The following is a 22,870-nucleotide window of genomic DNA, read 5'->3' on the forward strand; positions in this document are numbered from 1 at the left end:
TTCTCTCACCTCTTAATTAGTGTTTCCGTTATCTCTTCATTGTTTAGTTATTTACTGTCTTGTAACAACTCTTCTTTTTGGAAAGCTGAGTGTTTTTAATCTTACCTTGTTACTGTCTAACCTTTCAGATATTACTGTATACTCACCCAATTGCTGTCTTTTTTAAGGAAAGAAGTTGTGTTAGACTTATTTAATATTACCGAAACTGATTGGCAGGCGTATTAGACATAATAGTGCCTAATACATTATAATCAATTCTTTCCTGTTTTTTTTTCCAACCACAATGGTAGAGTGTTTCATAAGCAGCCAGAACAATGTGCAGTGATTCCTATCAAAAATAATCAAAATGACTTTGATTTGGCTATTTTGTGAATATAATAATAGCTAATACGTGTTTCTGCAGGATAAACTCTTAAAACCTCTCTGGCCTATGCTACATGATATAGTGGAAGCAAAATTCCAGTGGCCAGAAGTGGGTCAAATTCAATAGTGAATTTGAATGTGATTAGTATAAAGAATGTTGATCAGTTGTGGGGGTCCTGATGCATTTCGGAAATGCTTGTGTGGCGGGCACATGGCTATTTGTCCAGTCCTCTTGGTAGACTAGCACATGGTGTTTCATAAACTCCTTGCCAGCGTCCACAAGTACCTTTAGCCCTGCGGGTACTGACTGATGTGTTTGGCAGCTCTTACCTTTAGAGGCCAACTTCTGAAATGAAGTATCTGTGTATCCACTGGTAGGTCAGGTCCTTTGCCTTGAAGTTCTTCAAACATCTTGGCTGTCAGTCTTGGCAGTGAGAGGACTGCCACTGCAGTTGTTTACGAATCAGACTGCCCTGTGGTTCAGTACTGAATTGTCTCTTGGACACCATTCCCTTTGATTTATCTGGTGTCCACCTAAGGAAAAACAAACCAGGGTTTATATACACACACTCTTATACACAGATGTATAAATCCATTTCTTTTACACACATCATTTAGAATAATTAAAGACAATAGTTAGGCTTAATTACCAGATTGGGGGGTTCTAGTATTGTATTGGAAGTGAACTGAAAGCTATATATATATTTTTAGAGATAGCTTATCACCTTTGGAATCTAGTTTATGCCATTTTCATTATGCCTGTGAACCACATGATGTAAAACTTTGTCCTATTCCAAGAAAAAATGGCACAGCTTAGTGAGCTATAACACCTTAAAAGAATGCTAAATGGTAATAGGTCCAATTTGGGAAGACAAAACGCCTATATTACATACTTTAGCTTTGCTTCTTTTATAGCCTAAATGAGGCATCTCAAAATTAATACAGCCAGAGGCAGCAAAGGCATTTGAAGTAATTTCTTGACTACTTATCTTGACAGAGCTTGCCAAATAAAAGGTGTTACAAATGTGTAACTAGTGGGACTAATGGAATAACTGCCAATCAGAATGTCTGCCAATTCATGAAATTTCTCCAACTCAATCTATACTAACAACTAACTCAGAGCGTTTCAGTTCATGTAATAAAGAACTAGGAACTTCATGCACCATATACTGAACACTAGAAAATAATATATTAGCTGTATATACAGACAAAATAAAGTGAAAATTGAAGCAATTTCTCAGGATATCTCAGGTCACAACAAGAATGTGGGCTCTTTGTTCCCTAGATAAATGTCAGTTACACTATAGGCTGTATTGCTCTGTAGACATAATCAGAATTTTCCCTATAAAGTTCTCATGATAGCATTATTTTTATTAACCTTCTAAAATGACATTGTTCTTTTACTTGTTTCTTTCTGCCATTCTTCAGTGTAACTTTTAGTAATAATTCTGTACCTAGTGCATACAAAAACCATGAACATAAAAGTAGTAGAATGGGTAAGTTCATTTACTTAAAAAAAAGAGAGAGAACGCAGAACATGCATGTATATATGCACAGACACAAACACATGAATATACCATATTTGTAAACATATATAGAATTAATGTTACTGAAAATAACTAACTGTTGAAAAGAATGAAAAAAAATGTATCACTAAATAAAACAGGGAAAAGTTCCTGAAAGATCTGTATTGCTTATATTCTGATCTCAGCAAAAATATGGCACTCAAGAAGTCGTTTTATTTTGAAATAATTTTTTTTTATTTATTTGGGTTTTTTGTTTTGTTTGTTTGTTTTGAGACAGAGTCTTAGTATTTCACCCTCAGTAGAGTGCTGTGGTGTCAACAGCTCACAGCAACCTCAAACTCTTGGGTTTATGCATTTGTTCAGCCTCCCAAGTAGCTAGGCCTACAGGTGCCTGCCACAATGCCCCGCTGGTTTTTTTGCTGCAGTTGTCATTGTTGTTTAGGTGGCACAAGCTGGGTTCAAATCCACCAGCCTCGGGTGTATGTGGCCGGCACCGTAACTACTGTGCTATGGGCACTGAGCCTATTTTGAAATATTTTTACAATTTAAAAATTGCAGAAGTACTATGGAAAGTTCACTTATGCCCTTTCCCCAACCTTTCTAGTGTTAATATCTTACATGATCTTAGTAGAATTACCCAAATGAAGAAATTATTGTTGGTTCAACAATTCACAAAACTACAGACCTCATTCAAATTTCCCCAGTTTTCCGCACTGTCCACTGATTTTGGAGAGGTGAGGGAATTACGGTTGCCTCTGCCTGGGCAGTCTGGCTCGGGTGGTTCCTTCCTATGCGTCCATGGTGCCAAGTGTGGGCTGCTGCAAGTCTGGAGAACCATCTATTGTGGGAACAAGACTTTACTTTGGGTCACATCACTTTTCACTCACTCTCTCCTTCCACTTTGTACTTCATCTCTCTAATATGTATATGTATGTGTATGTTTATATACATATGTATACATGCACAGATTGAGTTATTTAGTTTTTAAATGAGTGCATGAGCAAATCTTCAGGAAAATTAGGCTGCTATTATGAGTTGTCATTGTCTCTTTTTATTTCTGGAGCAGTATTTAATGTGTCCCTACTTTGTGCCAGACTTGGGGCCTTATACTGAGCATATATACTGCTGAGTTAAGGAGAAATAGTTCCTACTTTGTTTTCCGTCAGAGTATTTTGGGCATAAACACGTGTTGGTTATGTAGTTTGCCTTTGTGTACATTAAGTCAAAGTTATAAGTGCGCCCTTCACCCAGAAAGTATGCGATGCACCATTAGGTCTGCATTTACCCTTCCCCTCCTCCCCACTCCCACCTACTTGAATTCCATTGAGTTTTGCTCACAGATGTGCACGTTAGTGTTGATCAAGTAGTTCAAAATTAGTATTGAGTACATGTGGTGTTTGTTTTCCCGTTCGTGGAATACTGCATTTCTTTTCAAGTTGTTACAGAAGATGCTAGGTCACCATCTTTTTTAATGGCTGAGTAGTATTTCGTGGTATACATATAGCACATTTTGTTAATCCAGTTGTGTATTGAGGCACACGTAGGTTGATTTCACATCTTTGTGATTGTGATCTGTGCTGCTATAAACATTCAACATTTTTTCCTTTGAGTAAACACCGGGTAGTGAGATTGTAGGATCAGATGGTAGGTCTGCTTTTAGTTCTTTGAGGTTTCTCCATACTACTTTCCATGGAGATTGTACACGTTTGCAGTCCCACCAACAGCGTAAGAGTTTTCCTTTGTCTCCAAATCCTCCCCAACTCTTGTTACTTGGGGCTTTTTTTCAATTTCATGCCAGGCAGGATGATGCCTCGGCTCACAGTGGGACCTCCCTGGAGAAGGAGGCCCAGTGTTTACCGGCTTTCTCCCATGGGGTAAAATGAGAGGTCTTTTTCCCCCTGCTCACTTGCAGAGAGCCCACAGCGAGCCTCCCACTTGGGGGAGGGGTCTCTCATCCCCTTGGTGATAGGATTTGTACCTGGAATTTGTTTTCTTGGATCCTCTTTTGTGGAGTCACAGCTTGCCTCAGCAGAGATGATGTGCTCTAGTCTATCTTCTTTCTTGCTCAGCTCCCTGTCTTGGGCTTCCCTGAGTCCATTTCTGTGCGGTATCTCTCCCTCTGCAGATGGGAGCGTCTGGTGCCTCTAGTTGGCCATTCTCCTTCATTTTTCTCCTTTTGCCTACTGTTTAATGGGGCTGTTTGATCATTTCCTCTTGATTTACTTAAGTTCTTTGTAGATTCTGGTTATCAGCCCTTTATTGGTTATAACATGTAGATATTTTCTCCCATTCTGTAGGTTGTCTGTTTGCTATACTGATTGTGTCCTTGGCTGTGCAGAAACATTTTAGTTTGATCAGGTTCCATTTGTTTATTTGGTTGTTGCTATGATTGCTTCGGGGATAGTCTTCATAAATTCTTTATTTGGGCTGATATGTATAGGGGATTTTTCAACATTTTCTTCTCGAATTCTTAAAGTTTCAAGTATTAGTTTTAAGTCTTTTTATTCATAATGAAGTTTTGTGGGTGGTGAGACGTGTGGGTCCTATTTCAGTCTTTTACACGTGGCTATCCAGTTTTCCCAGCAAAGAATAGAGATTGTTTTCCCCAATGCATGTTTTTGTCAGCTTTGTGAAAGATCAGATGGGAATATGATGATGGTTTCATATCTGGATTCTTGGTTCTGATCCATAAGTCTATATCTCTTATTATGCTAGTACCATGCTATTTTGATTACTATAACCCTGTAGTATAGCGTGAAGACTGAAAGAATAATGCCTCCTGATTTGTTCTTATTCCATGAGGTTGCATTGGCTATTCAGGTATTTTCTGATTCCATACCAAGTGTAGACCTATACTTTCTGGATCTGTAAAAACTGGCTTTGGTATTTTAATGGGAATTGCATTGAATCTGTAAATAATTCCCACTTTTTATCAAATAATCAGTATCTTTGTAAGCCTGATAAATGCTATGAAGGATAAATGCAGAAAACGATGAATGTCTGTAAGACAGAAACATGATCTGGTTTCATGAGTTGGGGAAAGTGAGTGGTATTTGAGCTGAGGAGCTGACAAAGAAATAGACGTTAACTATTAGGGGAGGCTGGGACCTATGGGGTGGGGGGCTGTGCATAAAAGAACCAGCATGTAAAAAGGCAGAGAAACAGAACCAGCACGTGAAAAACCACTGAACCAAGAGCAAGATACAGCAGAAGGAAATGTTGAAGCAAAGTTTAACTGGAGAGGGGAGCAGTGGCCAGGTAATAGGCCATGTTAAGATTTGGGGTCTATCTCAAGAGCATTGGAAAGCCACTAAAGAGACGGTGGAGCCAGAAGAACAAAGTTGTCTTTTAAAAATATCACTATGACTATAAGGGCAGAAAATGGACAAGGGAAGTAGGTGTTTGGGATAGCACAGGTAACTGTGGAAGTGGAACATGAATAGTATGGAGACAGCATTAACAGCTATGTCAGATAGTAGGTTGGATACGGGGAGAGAAGTTCAGTCTAGGATGACTCCTGGGTTTCTGGGTTATTTGACAGAATTAATGTTGGTACTACTGACTGCTCAAGGCAACACCGATGGAGAAACAGATTATTTTTTCCTTTCCTGGCATCAAAGAAAGGGTAGAGAACATTTCTCATGAGACTGTATGAACCTAAATTGAGATCAAACTCCAGTTTCCCATCAACCAGTGGGATCTCTGATGTTCCCTGCATGTACAGGAAGAAAGGTTTAATGTCAGCCAAGAAGATGTCATATTCTCCAGGGTCCTGGCCCTAGTCTGGTGGTCTTCTCACTTAAATTCTGCCTGTGTGATGTGCAGGGCTCACCTACACCTCACATTTTAAGGATGCTCAAGTCTTCAACTCTCTTCTTAGACTTTCCAGATCGGTATATACACCTGACAGTTAGAAGCTTGTTGTTATTTTTTTCAAATCGAAAAACATGATCTTCCATCTGTACTGGCTCCTCTGATCACCCACGTCAGAACCCTGGGAGTTACCTGAACACTTTGTACCTTAATTCTGCCTTGCCCAGCACCTCACATATACTTACACCAGGTCCCTGGGATAACTCCAAATTGATTATGTGTCCATCCTCTTATTCCTCCTTTCACCAGCCACCATTCCAATTGCGGCCATCCTGAGCCCACTTTGGGTCCTTATTTCAGGAGCCTTGCATTCCCTCCACCCTCGCACTACTGGGAAAGTGATTTTTCTAGCACACAAATTTGTGCCAGGTCCAGTTTTAAAATCCCATAGTGGTTGTCATTTAACTCTCTGTACATTAACTGCATAACACAGTGGTCAAGACCCATAATCTTCTGCCCCTCCAGGCCTGCCAAACCAGCCTCTACCAGTTTGCAGGGTTTTTTTTTTTTTTTTAAGACAGAGTCTTACTCTGTCACCCTGGGGTAGAATGCTGTTGCATTATCATAGCTCGCAGCAACCTCTAACTGCTGGGTTCAAGCAATCCTCTTGCCTCAGCTTCCCCAGTATTTGGATTTATAGGTGCCCTCCACAATGCCTGGCTAATTTTATTTAGTTTTAGTAGAGATAGGGTCTCACTCTTGCTCAGGGTGGTCTCCAACTCCCGAGCTCAAGCAGTCACCCATGTCAGCCTCCTGGCTGCTAGGGTTCCAGGTCTGAGTTACCGTGGAGCCCAGCCTCCAGTTTGCAAAGACCCTTCGGGGCCTTTCCATGTGTCTGGGATTCCTCTTTCCTCTTCCACATATGAGAAGTTTATCCTTTAAAATGTACCTCATTAAAGAAAAAAGAACTGCATAAATGCATATCTTAAAAAAAAAAAAAGTACCTCATTTATTATCCTAGAAAAACTCCTATCTCTACTTCAAAGCTCAATTCTCACGTCCCATGGCCATGCATCTGCTCACATGGCTCGTCACCACCTGCACCATGGTGGCCAGTTATTTGTCTAACCAGGCGTCTTCACTCTACAGCCCGCAGGCCACATGCAGCCTGCCTAGGATATTTATCCGGCCCGCTGGGTGTTTTTGCTGCCACTGCCTGTCCTGCTTAGCAGCCGACTCGTCCCGAAGCCCACAGTCCAGCCCTCCAGCGGTCTGAGGGACAGTGAACTGGCCCCCTGTTTAAAAAGTTTGAGGACCCCTGGTCTGAATTCACATTGTAGTGCAGGCTTCCTGGAGTCAGGAACTGTGTCTTCATCAATTTAGTATCCCCTCCCCTGGAACAGTGCCTGGCACAATGAGATGTTTAGTTAATAGTTGAATTAATAAATGTTGTTTGAATAAAAGATGCAAGAGATTGATATATAGCTCTGAGCAGGAGAGGAAAGGTTGATTTTGTTCCACAGCTGTGTGTCCCAATTCCTGACTCCTTAGTCTGACTTTTATTTATTATTCTATATTATAATCCTGTCTTAACATTCTAGCTTATCTCCCCCAAGTGTTTCAAATGTTTCTAAGAAATTCCCCTCTGTCCATACTGTAGGAGTCAGCTCAGACCTGCATTTCTGTTTCATATTTACTTGACTAATGCAGCTCCTCTTCTTGGAGGGCTTTTCTGCCATCCTGCAATTCTGTCTCTGAAAATGATGGTTATCCTTCACCATCTAGCCTAAAGGTCCCCTCTCCTTGAAACTTTCTCTGGTATTTCACAGTTTGAATTCCTTCTAGTCCCCTTTTCACTTTCATCAAACTTGAAGTTTCTTCTAATTTTTCTATCCTACTCTATCATCATTGCTGCCTGCTTATCTCAAGCTGCCCGAGGGCAGGGATCCTGTCTTAGTCACAGGGCAAGACCTGACATGGAGGAGCTACAATGGGAGGTTTGGGGGTGGTTCTTAGTCTGGAGCATGAGCAAATCAGGTGAGAAGGAAGGAAGGAGAAGACCCAGTGTCACTGCCCCAGAGAGAGCGAGCGGTCCTTGTGGAAGATGGGGCCAGGATTATTGATTAATACATTGTAATTGTGCACCCAATGCTCTCTTTTTAAAAATTTCCTCATTCTATTGCTACCTATCCGAAAGAAATGTTCCCTTCAAAATGCTATGTTTTTAACACAGTTTAACCTCTCTCTTTAAGGCTCTATGGAATTAGAATAAGAATTATAGTAAACAGTAGGGGAAAAAAATCAGAAGATTAATTCAGTATGGTATTTAACTTCAGCCTGCTTTTCTAAAAATACCTCTAGTGGCTTTTCATGAGAGAGAGAGAGATAAATATAATGAGACTTTTAAAAACTATATGGCATTGCTGACAGTCATCTAACCACTGGATTGATAAAAACTTGAGAATAAAAAGGGCCCACAACTTAAATACTGACATCACACTCATCTTTATTTGGTCACATGAAGTGTATTTATATTAAAATAAGGTCTGGACTTCCCTGAACTTGTGTTTAATACAACTGTGTGTGAGGAGGAAGCAACACCAAACGTTACTTCTAAACTGTCTTTCTCAAGATTCTGCATAGGAAAATTCTGATATTTAATAATCACTGTGGAATTATTTCTAGATTAATCTTTCCTTCAACACAATAAACATGAGTTGTTAAAGTATATATTAATTTGAGTAATTGGCATAATTTATAGATGGAAGTATGGGTTCATAATTTTATTAATATAACATAGAAAAACTGTACTTAAGAAAATATTTGTACACACGATTTCTAATAATCTTGACAGAAAATATCTAATCTTACTAAAGGAGTTATATTCTATCAGAAGGATTTTCTAGGTCTCATTGATTTAAATCTCATGATTTAAAAGTCTCATTATACTTACAGTTTATGCTGATTTTTCTCAGTATTAAACAGACTCTCTAACATACAGGCCATGAGACTACTGAAGGACTCAAGTGTTACCCCAGGATTTGAGGTCTGAGTAACTGAGTGAATGATGCCACCACTCTAGAGATTGAGGAGATGTCAAAGGGAACCCACATACACACCCTCCCATGGGGGGAGGTATTCAGAAAAGAGCTGGAGATAGAAATTCGATATTCAGGATTATGTGGGAGTTAGGCTGTGAGGGCAGCTATATTGGGGACTCTTTGAGTTAGAGAGTGAGTGTAATTAAGGGAGAGAGAAGGTCATAGGAAAGTGGCTCCAAGGTCATGCCAACATTTAGAGTTGGAAAGAATGGGAAGAAGAGGTTAAAAAAAAAAGGCAAAGGAGAGAAAAATGAGGAAAGCCAGAAGAAAGTCACAGATGCTGAGGGAAGAAAGCTGTTCCAGGATGGAGGGATCCTTCACATCAGTCACCGCTAAGGATTTGCGATGTTGAGGACTGAGAATTAGCCATTTGCTTTAATGGCATGGAAGCTTGTGATGGCTGTGACCAGGGTGACTTCATCAGTGGGGTGTGGACACAAACTAGATTGGATATAGCTAGGATTCATTTCTACCTTCTAGAATGTATGTGCTGTAAATTATGTATTTAGATAGAAATACCATCAGGAGGTGACATTCAGGTAGGTTAATAAAAATGTGGAAAAACAGAGTGGTCACATTCCCTTGACATATAAGCCTTAGTCACTGAGATACAAGATTTGAGGGTGGGCTTCTGTGATGTGTACAGCCCGAGAGGGAAGAGTCCTTTTGAATTAGATGCTAATATAAGAGATTTTCCTAAACAACATGAGAACAAAATATATTATTATGACTGTATCTCTTGTAAGTATCCGTAGTCTTAATATTTAGTTCAGTGCCAATTTTAGTTCAAGAAGACCATAACTTCCACTTTACATCTACTTATGGAATGTTCAATTGGGCTTAAATAAGTGCTTAATCTCCCATTAAGGCCCCTAGAGCTAATTCATTTTATTGCATCTTCTGGGTTAAGGTAGGGGGAAAAATGTTGGGTGATAATCTTCCATCATCCTCTGTTCAAGTTATGACTTGGCTCTGCATTAGATGCGCCCCCCTGTCAAGTTACATAAGTCTTCTAAGACTATGTTCTCAAAGATAAAATGTGAACAATAATGATATGAGGATGAATTAAGAAGAAATGTCTAAGTTACTTAGCATGGTGCCAGGCATATATAGTAAGGGCTGAGTAAATGGGAGTAACTTGGCATCACTATGATCACCATCTTGTCCTTGAATGAAGAATAACTGAATAGTGTACAATTTAGTGAACAGAAAATAGATCTATTATAATAAAGAACAGGAAAATGAGGTTCCAAAGAGTAAGCCATACCTTATAACCATGGTTTCAGGTTCATCTGACTCTTTGTTGTTTCACCTTTAGTGAAGTTGTGTAAGCATAGTATGAAGGCTGCAAGCCCTGTAGGGCACATTTGTAGTCTCTGCCCCCCCTGGAATTAGCTGGATGTTCCAGGTCCATCTTCCCATCCTTTCTAATACAATCAGTACTTCTATTATCTATCGTGCATTGACTGCTTCCGGGACACTCAGCACCGTTCTGAACATTTTATAACTATTGACTGATGAGGTTTAACTCACAGCCATAGGAGGTAGGTTACCATTACTACCTGCATTGGACAGATGAGGAAACTGAGGCACGGCGGAGTTAAGTAACTTTGCCTAAAGACGACAGCATTCGTAAATGGTAGATCTAGGATTCAATCCCAGGCCGGCTGGTCACATAGTTTTCATTCTTAACTACTTCATCTTAATGCCACTTAGGGTGATGGGATTATATTTAAGTTGTCCTAATTTTTCTGCAGTGCAGATTATAGAGGTGGGACCAGTATCCTACCCCAGCATTCATCATCATGTGGTTGACAATTTGTGGTAGGGATTTAGGTTTCACATCCCACCTCTAGCCACCAGGAGGTGATATTCAGGTAGGTTAATAAAAATATGAAAAACACTATAAGTCTTTGTCATTAAGATACAAGATTTGAGGGTGATATTCTTTGGTGTTTACAGCCAGAGAAGGAAGAGTCATTTTTTAATTAAGACTTCTAAAAAGTTCTCACATGCTTAGCAAGAAAGCTAAATTAAGCCCTGTGTTGGATAAAAGTATAAACATGCTCTCTGCTCCAGATGAGTAAGTGCGTATAAATAGGACAATTGATACACATGGCCTTAACAGTATAGCTCCCTTGTTTTCTATGTGATGTAAATCACCAAATGTGAGTATTTCCATCTGACATAAATCGTCAGTCTCAGAAGAGCACATTGCAGGATTCAGTACATGTTATACAACAACCAGGATTGCCCTTTTCTTCAACATAGTGTGTTTTTTCTTTTCCACATCCAGCAGTTAGTACTAAGGCCTGAAACCCTTAGTTACAGAACAAAGTGGCTTAGCAGTAATGGAGCCTGTGTGAGGCTAAGGGAAGAATAATGAACATTCCCTGCAAGCTTCCTGCCTGGATGCAGGTGCAGGAATCAGGAGGTCATGAATAATGCATGACATGCAGATTAGGTGGTGGTTTCTCCTACTGGGGTTTTGACTTTGCTACCTGCCTGGTTGCTATTTGGAGAAACAAGGCAGAAGAAGAAGATGGCAAAAAGTGTCACAGTTTAAAGACAGAGCTCACAAAAATACCACATGTCCTTTTAGAAGAAATAAAATTTGGGATGTCGGGTGTAGCTGAAGTACAGGCCTTAGTATGGTCGACTTTATTGCGTGAAGTAAGCTCCAGATTATCAATCTGTTCCTTTGAGAAGGAAAATAAAGCTTTCCTGGTTTCCCCCTTTAATTTAAGGAACTGTATAATTAATTATTTGGTTATGTACACACAATCAGGACTTCTTTTCCAAGATCTTCTACGGAATTCTTTTTCTAAAACTGCTAAGCCGTTATAGAAAAAACTTACAGAATTAAATCTATGGGTGAATGAAGTTTTCCTAAAAGATACAAGTACTTAGAGAATATTATAATGATGGATTTAAAAGGCCAGTTTTTCTCCACTGGCATGTGTAATAAACAGTATTAAGAAAAGAATTTATCTTACATTAAACTTCACCTGGTGGAATTATCATTATGAAATCGTCTCTTTGGACTGTTAGGGTTAAGGAGAGGCCAATAAAAGGTAAGTGTGTTTAAAGGCTATAGAGTAGATTAAAGAACTGTGAGTATTTGGGGCTGGTTACTCCTTGAAACTTTATTTATACAGCTAGGACTCTGGTGTCCCCCAGAGGGTACGGTGAAAGTTTCAGCAGACTTCCTGCATTCCCCTTAGGTCAAGGGGGCTTTAACTGGGGGTACATTTTTTAGCTCAAATGTCGATTTTGAGGACTGTATTTCAAGCAGACAGAAAAAAAAAAGGAGAAAAAGCAGGGGAAAATTAGTCTTGCTACCTTCTGTATAATTCTCATGCATCTTTATTGCATTTTTTCTCTCTGTCCAATTTGGGGCACTGGAATACAAGCTAGCTCTCCTTTCTAGCTGAGTCTGTCATTTCCGTTAGGCCCCAGTCTGGCAGGACGCCAAGACCAACAGGTGATCCTTGTAGCTGCAAAACAGCAGGAAGTGGGCTGTGCCTGAATGAGACAGTTCACCAGAGGGGCTGTCTGGACGCTCTCCATCTTTCTGCATAATTAACACCCCTCCCCCATGCCGAGCAGAAAATCTGTGCTGAGCAGCTCAGCTGCAGCAGCCATTGAGAAGCGCTGTGAGGAAAAGAATGTTAATAAGGGATGCTGGAAGAAATCAGCCTGCCTGGTGCAAAGCGCAGTCTGGCTCCGGGTTTAGGGAAAGACTGCAGTTGGCCTGGGGCAGGGCTGGACCTGGATCATCTGCTATGGAATGATTTTCACTGGCTGAGTAACTATGGAGACGGCAAGTTCTGATGAACCCTGGACCTGCTAGTTCTAACGGGACTTTAAGACCAGTTTTAAATCCCTATTTTTTTTTTTAATTTCTCTTCTTGCAAATACAGGTAACATGAAGTATAAACAGTAAAGGTTACAGAAGTTTGAAGACTAGCTGGGTCTCATAAAGCCTGGTAAAGAGAGATAGACCAACACAGGAGCGTGACCGCAGGAAATGGGAAAGAGGGTGTGTTGTCCTGCCAGGTCGCGATCCACGAAGAGATAGAGGTTTAGGACCAGTTTCTGATGGGCAGAGACTGGCAGTCCCTGGAAGCTGTGGACACTCTTCAGTGCTTCGTTCTGTTTCTGAAGCAAAGCAATATGTTCTTCCCTTCCCTTACCTGGTCAGCGTTTCGAAGTGACCTTGCCTTCCCCAGAGCTCAGCTGTACAGCATGGTTCCCGGCCTGCCCCACCCATTCCCACAGATGCTGTCCCTGAACACCTGGATAAATTTGTCTTGGTCTCTAAGGTTTTAAATCTAAAAGTTGACAGGAGCCGGCATTTAGACTGTTTCTTTGTAAACCCACCTCCTGGTGGGAGCAGGCACAAAGGTGTGGTCAGGGTACCACACCTTACATAACTTTCACCCCCTCTCTACCCAGCAAGGATTGGGTATTGGGCACCTTTTTGTTGGACTGAGTGTACCAGTCGGTAAAAAACAGTCATCCTGCTTCTGGGGGTCTGCAGAGCGACCACTGTAACACACTCTTGGTATCTGGAAGATCTGGAAGGTAGTTAAGAGGGAAAAAAAAGAAGAAGAAAACCCTACAGATTTGCAGGTATGGGAATTTAATTGCATTACTTACTAAGAGGTGATAAAGTTCTTGGGGATTTTAAGCAAATCTGAAAGGGAATATTTGTAAGACCTACCATTGTTTTTCATTTGTAATTGGTGTTATGCTTTCTCAATAATTCCTTTACTCTGTCCACAGGGTACATCCATCCCCAGTATCAAGGGTCCGAGGAAATCGAATGAATAATCAAAAGTTTGCTTGGTGAGTATACAGTCTATGAGTATTGTAAATCTTATGGGAAGCGCTAATAGAGTGTGCATTAAAATCAAGACAATCCTGCTCCTTTATAGAAAATATGTTTCTCTGAACTAGAGTATGTAGTGTCCTTTTCCTCTGCAAAGTTCTAAAACGTATTAATGGAACCCTTGCAGCCCAAACTCTTCACTCACCAGAAACTCTTGAGCACACCATTTTTTCCTACCAGAAATGATCTAATTTCTCAGGATTAGAAGCTCTCACCTTTTTGAAAAAGGTTTTCATTTTTTTCCCAAGATATTGACCAGATTTTTCTCAGGTACCAGCTTCAACTTCACATAAAGATTTTCATCAATAATTTCCCTATTATATTAACTTTGATGATTACTATTTCAATGTTGTTTTACTGGCCTTGGCCTTAAATATCCAGGATTTTTTTTTTAAATTCAGAGAATACTAAGATCTTCTTTAACTGACTAGTTCTTGAACAAAAATATAGATGGAACTTAGCAGAAACAACCTGAAAAGTTATTTTAACCACAAGACATTGATTATTGAGTCTTAGAGATGCAACTGATATGTTTCACAAGTGTTTCATGTGAAACAAAAAATCAATTAATATAGATTCAAAATATGTGTTTATTTATACTACTCCATTTCATAAAATAAATTTTCAACACATAACATATCATTAAAAAAAGAATGAGATTGGTGGGACCACACCTATGGTGCATCTTACAAGGGCACATGTGAATCTTTCTAAATGTAGAATATAAATGTCTTAACACAATAACTAAGAACATGACATGAAGGCCATGTTAACCAGTTTGATGAAAGTATTTCAGATTGTCTATAGAACCAGCACACAGTACCCCAGGACTGCATTAATGTACACAGCTATGATTTAATTTAAAAAAAAAAAAAAAGGAATGAACAGAAAAGAAAGAAATGGAACTGTGGCGATATTTTTTCAAAGACAAATAAAAATTCATAAATCTTCATTTTACTTCATTGAATTGTGCTTAGAATGGGACTTTGATTAAAAACTATGGCTTTTTTTTTTTTTTGAGTATGGGAAGATGATTACCAAAGATTGAGCTTCCAAATTAATTTTATTCCTACATCAGGATTATTTTTAGACACAAAATAATGACACTTTGAATTTGCATAGTGCCTAATCAGCTTGCCTCCCTTTCCCCTTTAAATCTAATTAACCCTCACAATAGCTTGGCGATGTTGTTAAATATTATGCTTTTCTTTTTCACAGAGGGGAAATGGAGCGCAGAGGATGCAGTCCTTTGCTTACACACTGCCGAAAGCTGGGGCATCATTCCTGCTCTCTCACAATTGCTAAAGCATAATATCTCCTGGCAAACTGGGAAGGCTAAGGGAATAATAATGCTGATGGTCATTACATAAAAGGAGAGAAAGGAATCAGGTTCATTCTTGACCGCATGGAATTTATATTCCTTCTCATTACAAGGCATATTGTACTAAAGACACTTCATTACCTCTAGAGAATGTGAGATGCTCAAATGAGCAACCCGAGCTAATGGATAAAGTACAAAATTGTCAGTTTCCTGATCCAGCTTCTACAACTTAGTTCTCAATGGCCCCGAGTGCAACAGTGAGTAAAGAACACGTTTTCTTTACTTTTCCTTTCAAAGTATTGGAGTAATGATCCCTTGTTCCTACATAATTCATTAGCCTGTTATTTGGTTAGTAAGTTTAAACTGCTTTTATCTCCAGAGAAGTAACCCGTGAAAAACAAAAATTATTTTTCCTACTAGCCTTGAGAAAATTCAACTTGTATTCATTCGGCAACATTTATTTACGGTCCCAGGCACTGTAAAAGCACTAGATTAGAAAGATAAATAAAACATGATTTCAGTCCTGAAGGGGCTGTCATGTAGGGGAAATTTATGTGTGTGTGTGTAGGTAACATCGCACACACACATATATATTATGTGGTATCACACAAATACACATATAGTATATGATACAACGTGGATAACACTTTAAGGAGATGCATTTGTAGTCCAGTGTCCTGAGAGAGTAGTTATTAACTCTGTTAAGAGCAGTCTGAGAGTGGATAGAAGACAAAATATGAAGGAAGGCAGAACGCTGTCAGAAAGTTCATCCCTGAGAAGAAGGCTTGAGAGGAAAGACCTCAAATTAGTAGGAAAAGCAGGTTTGAGCTGTCGCTTCCTTTATGGATTGAAGCATTCTGCAAAGACCTGGAGACATTTCTAAATTGACTGTAGTTAGGCACGTACGTGGATTTAATACGTGGACTTTATTCAGTCATGACTTAGCTAAAATTTCTATGATATATGCTACCTTGAATCTTCCTTTGGTAAATACTGGGAATAAATATAGACTGGTATATGGAAATAAATCACCCCGCTAGGGAGCAGCCCCATGAATCACCCAGCATCTACTTCTAGTGAAGTGATAAATAACTGTTATTTCTTTGTGAAATATGGTCTCTGAAAATTCAGGAAATTTAAATACTCCCGCTCGCAGTGACAAAGAAGGGAAAGTGATGGTTGCTCTCTGCGAAATAGAAGTTGGGGATAATTTATAGGATTCAATGTCAAGTTCAGCTCTGGCTGGGCTCTCTGGCTTGAGTGAGATCCAAAAACACTGCAGGTGACAATTAGGGAATGGTGATCTTGTGTAGCCGGCTTAGCAAATACTCCAGTCTGTTACAAAACGTTGTTCATCACCTAAGCAAATAAAGTGCAGTAGACGCTGAAGAGGCTTGATCGTAAACTGTTGAGGTGTGGAGAGGCAGTGACGACGGCAGGTGGACCGTGCAGGTCTGTGGCTGTGGTCGAGCTGCCAGTCAGTGGTTTTTATGGAATACAAATGGTTTAAACTTTTAAATAGAATCTTTCTTTGCCTAATGGTGATATGAAAGGTAGCATGCTATCCGACGGCCGCCTTCACGTGGCAGTACTTCCTCTGGCGCTGAAGAAATACGTGGAAAAGAATGTCTGTTCAAGGCGAACAAAATCTGCTGGAATCTAAAGAAAGTGTGATAACAACGTGGGTGTCGAGGGAGGAGGTGAGAACGCCCAGGATTAATGACAGGTGTTAGGATGGAGCCAGGTTTGCTGGGACTATCTGCTAACTCCAAGGGATTAAAGAATGGCAATGGAAGCATCTTGCAGGATTTATAAGCACCCCAATAAAGAATATCAGATCACTGTACAACTTACTTAATACTGAATTAGTCAAAGGTAAGGAGCCAGGCCTGACAAAAACTCTGTCTATCAGAATGCCTCTCCCTAAGTTCCACCACTCTAGAGGAATATTTGCTGACGTGAGGATGGAGGAAGCCTTTGGGGGTCAGCTGTGTGAATTTTTCTGTTTCACACATCAATCTTTCTTCTTCCCTTCACCATTGCCTTCCTTTGTCCACTCGTAAGTGTAGGGGCAGGAACATCTCTTTTCCTTCTATCCATTTTAAGAGTAATGTCTGGCCCTGTAAATCAGACTAATAAAAGACAGATTAACAAAGACGAATGAACAGAAGTCCATTAACACGTGCATCTACGTACACACAGGAGTACCCAGAGATGAGTTACTCAGAGGGGTGGGTAGGATTGGAGTTACATAGCATCTTAACAAAAGAACAGTGATGGTTTAGAGAAATGACCAAGGGAAAAGGACTCTGAGCTTTTAGGAACAGCAAATGATGGGACGATAAATACGAGGAGGAAATTATGGGGGGTAAGGAGTAATTAGACTATTGTGCCGATTCCTCTTGGGGTTGATAAAGAGAATTGTCCTTGTCTAAGAATTGTCCTGACTTTCCTGATGGAAAGGGAGAGGGCAGAGAGATTTTCTTGTGTCTGCTTCTTTTCGATTGCCTTCAGCTCATAATAATTTTTATGTCATTATAGCATGCTTTGGAGGGGCAGATTCCGCTACCCTTCACTGTGTAAACATTTTTTAGAGAATTTGCCACTCTTCTTTGCATACAGTGATGCCAGGAAAAAAATTTTTTTTTCTCCATTTGGAGCAAAGGAGAAACTCCCCACTTCTTATTAGGGAGTCAGATATAAAAATAGTTTTATTCCTTACAAATCTTTTTGTTTGAAGCTATTATATTCTGATGTCAACTCCACAGGAGAGTGACTGTTACCAAGTCATACTCAGCTGTTTCATTCTCAGCAGATATAACAGAAATCTGGAGATGACGTGTAGACCAGACCAGGACAGGGAGAGGCTTGGGGAGCAGTATCTGGGAACTGAACACTGAAGTAAGAGCCCAGAATTTTCCAGGGTCCCTATAAGGCTTCTGAAGATATGTGCCTTTGAATATGCTTACTTTTTATGCTTTCTTCTCTCCTCCCTACTTTCTCTCCACCCTGCTCCATTTTTGAAGTTTTAAAGTACCTTGGCGTATGTTGTTGGCTGATGGTGGTGGTAGTGGTTATGACGTGTACCTAGGACCATCCCTCAAGGGCTTTTGTGTAACAGGGATACTGGTTGTCACATAATAGAAACTTTTATGAATGTATTTATATGATAACACAGGAAATAAAGCACTATTAATAGAAATTGTCATCAGTAAAATAGAAGTAATTTTCTCTAACCAATTGTTGCTGCCATCGCCAGTCTCAATTATGATTTATTTCTTACCAGCAAGCCTGAGATTTTATGTAGCTATACACACAAAAAAGCTGCAGTGTTAGTGGAGTCTCCATGCAAATTGTGATGCATCCTAGGTGTGAATCACATTTCTCACTTGGCTGTGAAAATGTTCTGTGGCACAAATTTTTGTAGAGGGCAGGAAGAGTGTTTTCTCACACCAGTGTTTCCCTGTTGGATGTATACAATGCCACCGTGAACTTCGACATTCGTATGCGTACAGTTGCAAATGTTAGGCATGATTTCGTGGAGTCTTTTGAGGGACATAACTCGGAGGGTGTTTGTCATAAAACTAAGAACATTCCTTCCTGTTTAAAGCTGTTTTCCTTAATGGAGGAAGGCCCTGAAGTTGATATTGGAAACCTCTAAGAAAGCTGGTCTAGAAGCAGCCCCCCAGAGAGGGACAGAGCGTTTCCCAATTACCAACTTCAGATCTGCAAAGGAAACGTAAGCATCGCCAAGTTCAGTCGAGTCTCACTTTCTGAATGTACGGTTGGTGGGCCAAGGACAAAAATGTTCCGTGCAAAACATGGGCATAAATCCGAGCTCTGCACACCTGTCTAGAGTCTTTCTACCATGTGGCAGTTGTCTCCTTGTGTAGAGAATGAGAGAAATGCTAAAGATTAAATATGGTGAATATTTAATTCATTATGAGCTCAGCAGAAGGCTTTTGCCTGGGAAATTTCCCTTAGATTGATGTGATGGGCGAGCAGGGAGCAACCGGGGAGGCTTAATGAAGACATCGTAGCTCACGCCAATGTGTGGCACTTTCTTGCCAAAGTGTTTACTAATCATCTTGTGGAACTTTGTATGCTCATTATTTATAGACAGTATTGATCATGTTATGTCAGTTACCAAAGTATTCCACTGCTTTGCTTCTGGACTCCCAGAGCAAAAATTATGATATCATATGTGGACTTTAACATGTGAAAAATCCCAGTTCCCAGAATGGCTGGCCTTCTGGGATTTTTAATCCATAGGTACTGGCAACCAAAATCCAGGAGGCTGCCTTTAGTTTTGGTTTTGAAGCATTTTCTCTCTGATGTTTGAGAACAGGTTTGGAGTAACATAGTTGATGTAATCGTGAACCTGTTTGCAAGTTCTCTGTATATGGACTAAATTACAAACAAACAAAAAAAATGCCTCCAGGGTGTAACGCTACATTTTAAATCCTTCCAAATTCACAGCTTTTCCTTACGTTACCATGCAGTGTCAACTATTAAGTTCTTTAATTAGTTCAACTCCCTCCTCAAATTTAGCTCGGTGACAATGATGTATACTTTAAACTTGTGTCCCGTCTTCCAAAGTGACCTTATTAAAAACTTTGGTCCTGAGGCCTGGCATGGTGGCTCACGCCTGTAATCCTAGCGCTGTGGCAGACTGAGACAGGTGGACTGCTTGAGCTCAGGAGTTCAAGACCAGCCTAACAAGAGTGAGACCTCATCTCTACTAAAACCATAAAAACTAGCCAGGCATTGTGGTGGCCACTTGTAGTTCTAGCTACTTGGGAGGCTGAGACCAAGAGGATCACATGAGCCCAAGAGTTTGAGGTGGTTGTAAGCTACGATGTCACAGCACTGTAGCCAGGATGAGGGAGTGAGACTGTCTTGAAAGAAAATTTTTAGTCTCCTTTTCTTAAATTCTCTGTTACCCAGAAGTTCACAAGAGATGTTTATTGGGAAAAAAGTGTTTTCCATTCCTGTTGGAATCAGCTGACTTTGTCTCTAGTGTAGCTTTAGTCACAATATAGATGATTTGAGGGGGAAAAAATTAAAGTAGGTTATTTTCTATAATTATTTCCCTAATTATAGGAAAATTAGGGGTATAGGATCCTGCTGAGCCATAAAGGTCATCATTTCTGAGGGTTTTTTTATTTATTATTATTAGAAGACCACAAGTATTTTGTTTTATTGTCTTTTTGTTTTATTATTATTAGAAGACCACAAGTCCAACGTGCAGCTCAGGACTACATTAGTGTTGCACTGAAAACCTGATACCCGAACTGATGGGACGTGTCCATCTCTCTGTTGTTGGCTGGCACCTTCCTGGCCCTGTAGCCAGGGGTGGCACTGTCATATAATAAAGGTCTGTGTCTTATTACCTAATTACAACATGACCAAGAGATATGGTTCTTACTGGCATGTAATTCTGGGATGTGTAGCATATTTTTCATATAATCAGGTTGGTTTTATCCAGTGAATAAAATTTAAAATTCACACCATCTGAAATTCTCCTGTACTTAGGGAAAGCTACATACCCTACTACTCCTTAAAGTTTTAAATTGTGTAAGCTGAGTTATTCTCCATTGCAAATCCTCCTATTAAACATGTAGAACTTTAAAATAACAGTTACGTCTGAATACAACACGAAGTAGGGGGGATGTGAGGAGCCATATATGAATAATGCAGAAAGAACTGTGTTCTAATATGAAAAATACATGTATGTGTGATAGCCCTCATATCAGTCATGGTATAATTAACTTACCAACTTAAAATGAGGAAGGATCTTATTTGATATATACCTGGAAGACGCCACATTCTTTCTGAGTCTCTCATAGTATTTTTCAGTGGATATAGTTGGTCTAAAGAATTGGCTATCAATTATAAACCATAGCTGTCTTCTAAATATGGATTTGAAAGAATTATGGCTAAAATTGGAACCCAATCAAAAGTCCTAATGTGTTCGTGAATATGCTGGGAATACTGCTCAGGGTAATAAATCTTAAGGGATTCCCTGCAAGAATGCTCCCTGTGCCAGCAGTTTTGTTCTAGTTTTCATCTGTGGGTTAATTTGCAATGTTACCCTTCTGGCCCTGGAAATTTCTCTGTATACACATGGACAGTGACCAGGCCATTTTAAAACCAAATATATTCTCACCTTAATTTTTCTCAGCTGGCCACAGATTTTTATAAAGTTTCTTAGTAATTAAAAACTGGTTATTTATTACTTTACTGGGTATAGTACTAGATATACCTAAGATAAGACCAGTATCCTAATAATTAATCTATTTGCTTTCCATCAGTTTTAAGTAAGTGGTAGTATATAACATATTTATCAAAAAAATTTAAGCCAACTCAGTATCAGCTATGTTTTAGTCACAGCTGTTTCACATAAGCCCACAGCTGAAGGTAGGTGGGTGCTGAGGACTGTCCTGGAATTCACTGTCTACTTGTCATTATCTCTGCCTGAATCTCTATTTGTTTAGTCTTGTTTATAAGATGGGGTTCTTTTGTTGGAAGTAATGGAAACTGAGTCTGGCTGCCTTAGCAAAAGGTAATTTTTCAGAAGGACATGAGGTAGGTTATGGAGCCCAGGAAAAGCAGAGGAGCTGGACGTCAGGAAACACAGACACCAGGACAGCACCCAGGGTGCAGGGAGCAGGATTTTAATAAGCAGGTGCAGGCCTAGAGAGGCTCCGCCTCCTTTATGTCACCTCCTGTAAATCACAGTAGAGGGAGCCAGAGTACAGATGGGTCCCAGCCCGGGCCAGGGGCCAGGCTTTTGGCCATAGGAGGGAGGCTTCCTTGGATAACAGTCTTCCTGAGGCCCCATAAGTAAAGAATAGTTTCCAAAGGAAAAGAAGTTGTTAGTCCCAAAAAAAGATGGGAAAGATTACGCTTAATAAACAAACACCATCATTTGCCCCAAGGCTAGAACTAGATATTGTCATTAAGGGTCCTTACTCTTCCCGAACTTTAATACTTTCCCTTTGAAGCCATACGTTTTTATATTTTGGATGATGGGAGTACTCGATCATTAATAACTAAAATAAATGGCTTCTCTTAGGTCACAACTCTTGGTTATTCAACAGCCAAACACAGGAAGGATGTTTAGTGAAAATGGACCCTGTTCTCCTTGACACTTAGGAGTACTTGATCCTTATCACCTTGAACCTTCATTTCTATAAATTCCTTCATTGAATCACTCATTTAAAAACACAGCCTCTAAAACCAACATACATAACTATTGTGATGAGATATGTATTATAAACCAGGCAGAAGACAGAGGAATCTCCTTGGAAATGCACAAAGCTTATGACTACAAGTTTGGGTTCTGATATAAATCTGTCACTTAAACTAAATTTGTCTTTATGCCTCCCTGTACTTCAGTATTTCCTTTAAATGAGTGAATGAATGATGTCTGACCCAAACTATTCAAATTAGATCTAGGGAAGATTCCTCAAGAGACTCTTCACAGTATCACCTTGCAAGAAAGTGTTTCATCAACCCCAAGTATGAGACCACAATCAAATTTCAACTTCATATAAAAGGAATCTCTCTACCACCACCTGGGTGATTCATTGACACACCCAGCACTTATTACAGTCTCAAATGAGCTTATAATTTACTTCAGGTCTCTTGGGCCCCCTTTCGTTTTTTTTTTTTTTAACGCTAGCAGTTTAGTATCCCCACCTGGTGGATATACATAAGTACTATTGTTCAATACGTTAGGTAAATATTTACTTGTACATTAGCATTTTATTTTGTGATCCTTAAATCTTCTCTTCCATTCTATAATTATTTGGAACACCTTCATAAATAGACACATTGGGTTACATGC

The 22,870-nt window shown here is 39.7% G+C and overlaps 1 protein-coding gene across 2 annotated transcripts in view; it reads left to right on the forward strand.

The window, feature by feature from the left end:
• Nucleotides 1–22,870, forward strand: part of KLF12 (Kruppel like factor 12) — a 424,059-nt gene that overhangs the window by 341,091 nt on the left and 60,098 nt on the right. For both annotated transcript variants that reach the window (XM_023513201.1, XM_023513200.1), the window contains one exon: nt 13,592–13,654. In XM_023513201.1, the coding sequence (XP_023368969.1) occupies nt 13,592–13,654 (63 nt within the window). The remainder of the gene's footprint in view (nt 1–13,591; nt 13,655–22,870) is intronic.

This window comes from Otolemur garnettii, unplaced genomic scaffold (assembly GCF_000181295.1).
Source record: "Otolemur garnettii isolate 467f Iridium unplaced genomic scaffold, OtoGar3 scaffold00036, whole genome shotgun sequence".
Lineage (NCBI taxonomy): Eukaryota > Metazoa > Chordata > Mammalia > Primates > Galagidae > Otolemur > Otolemur garnettii.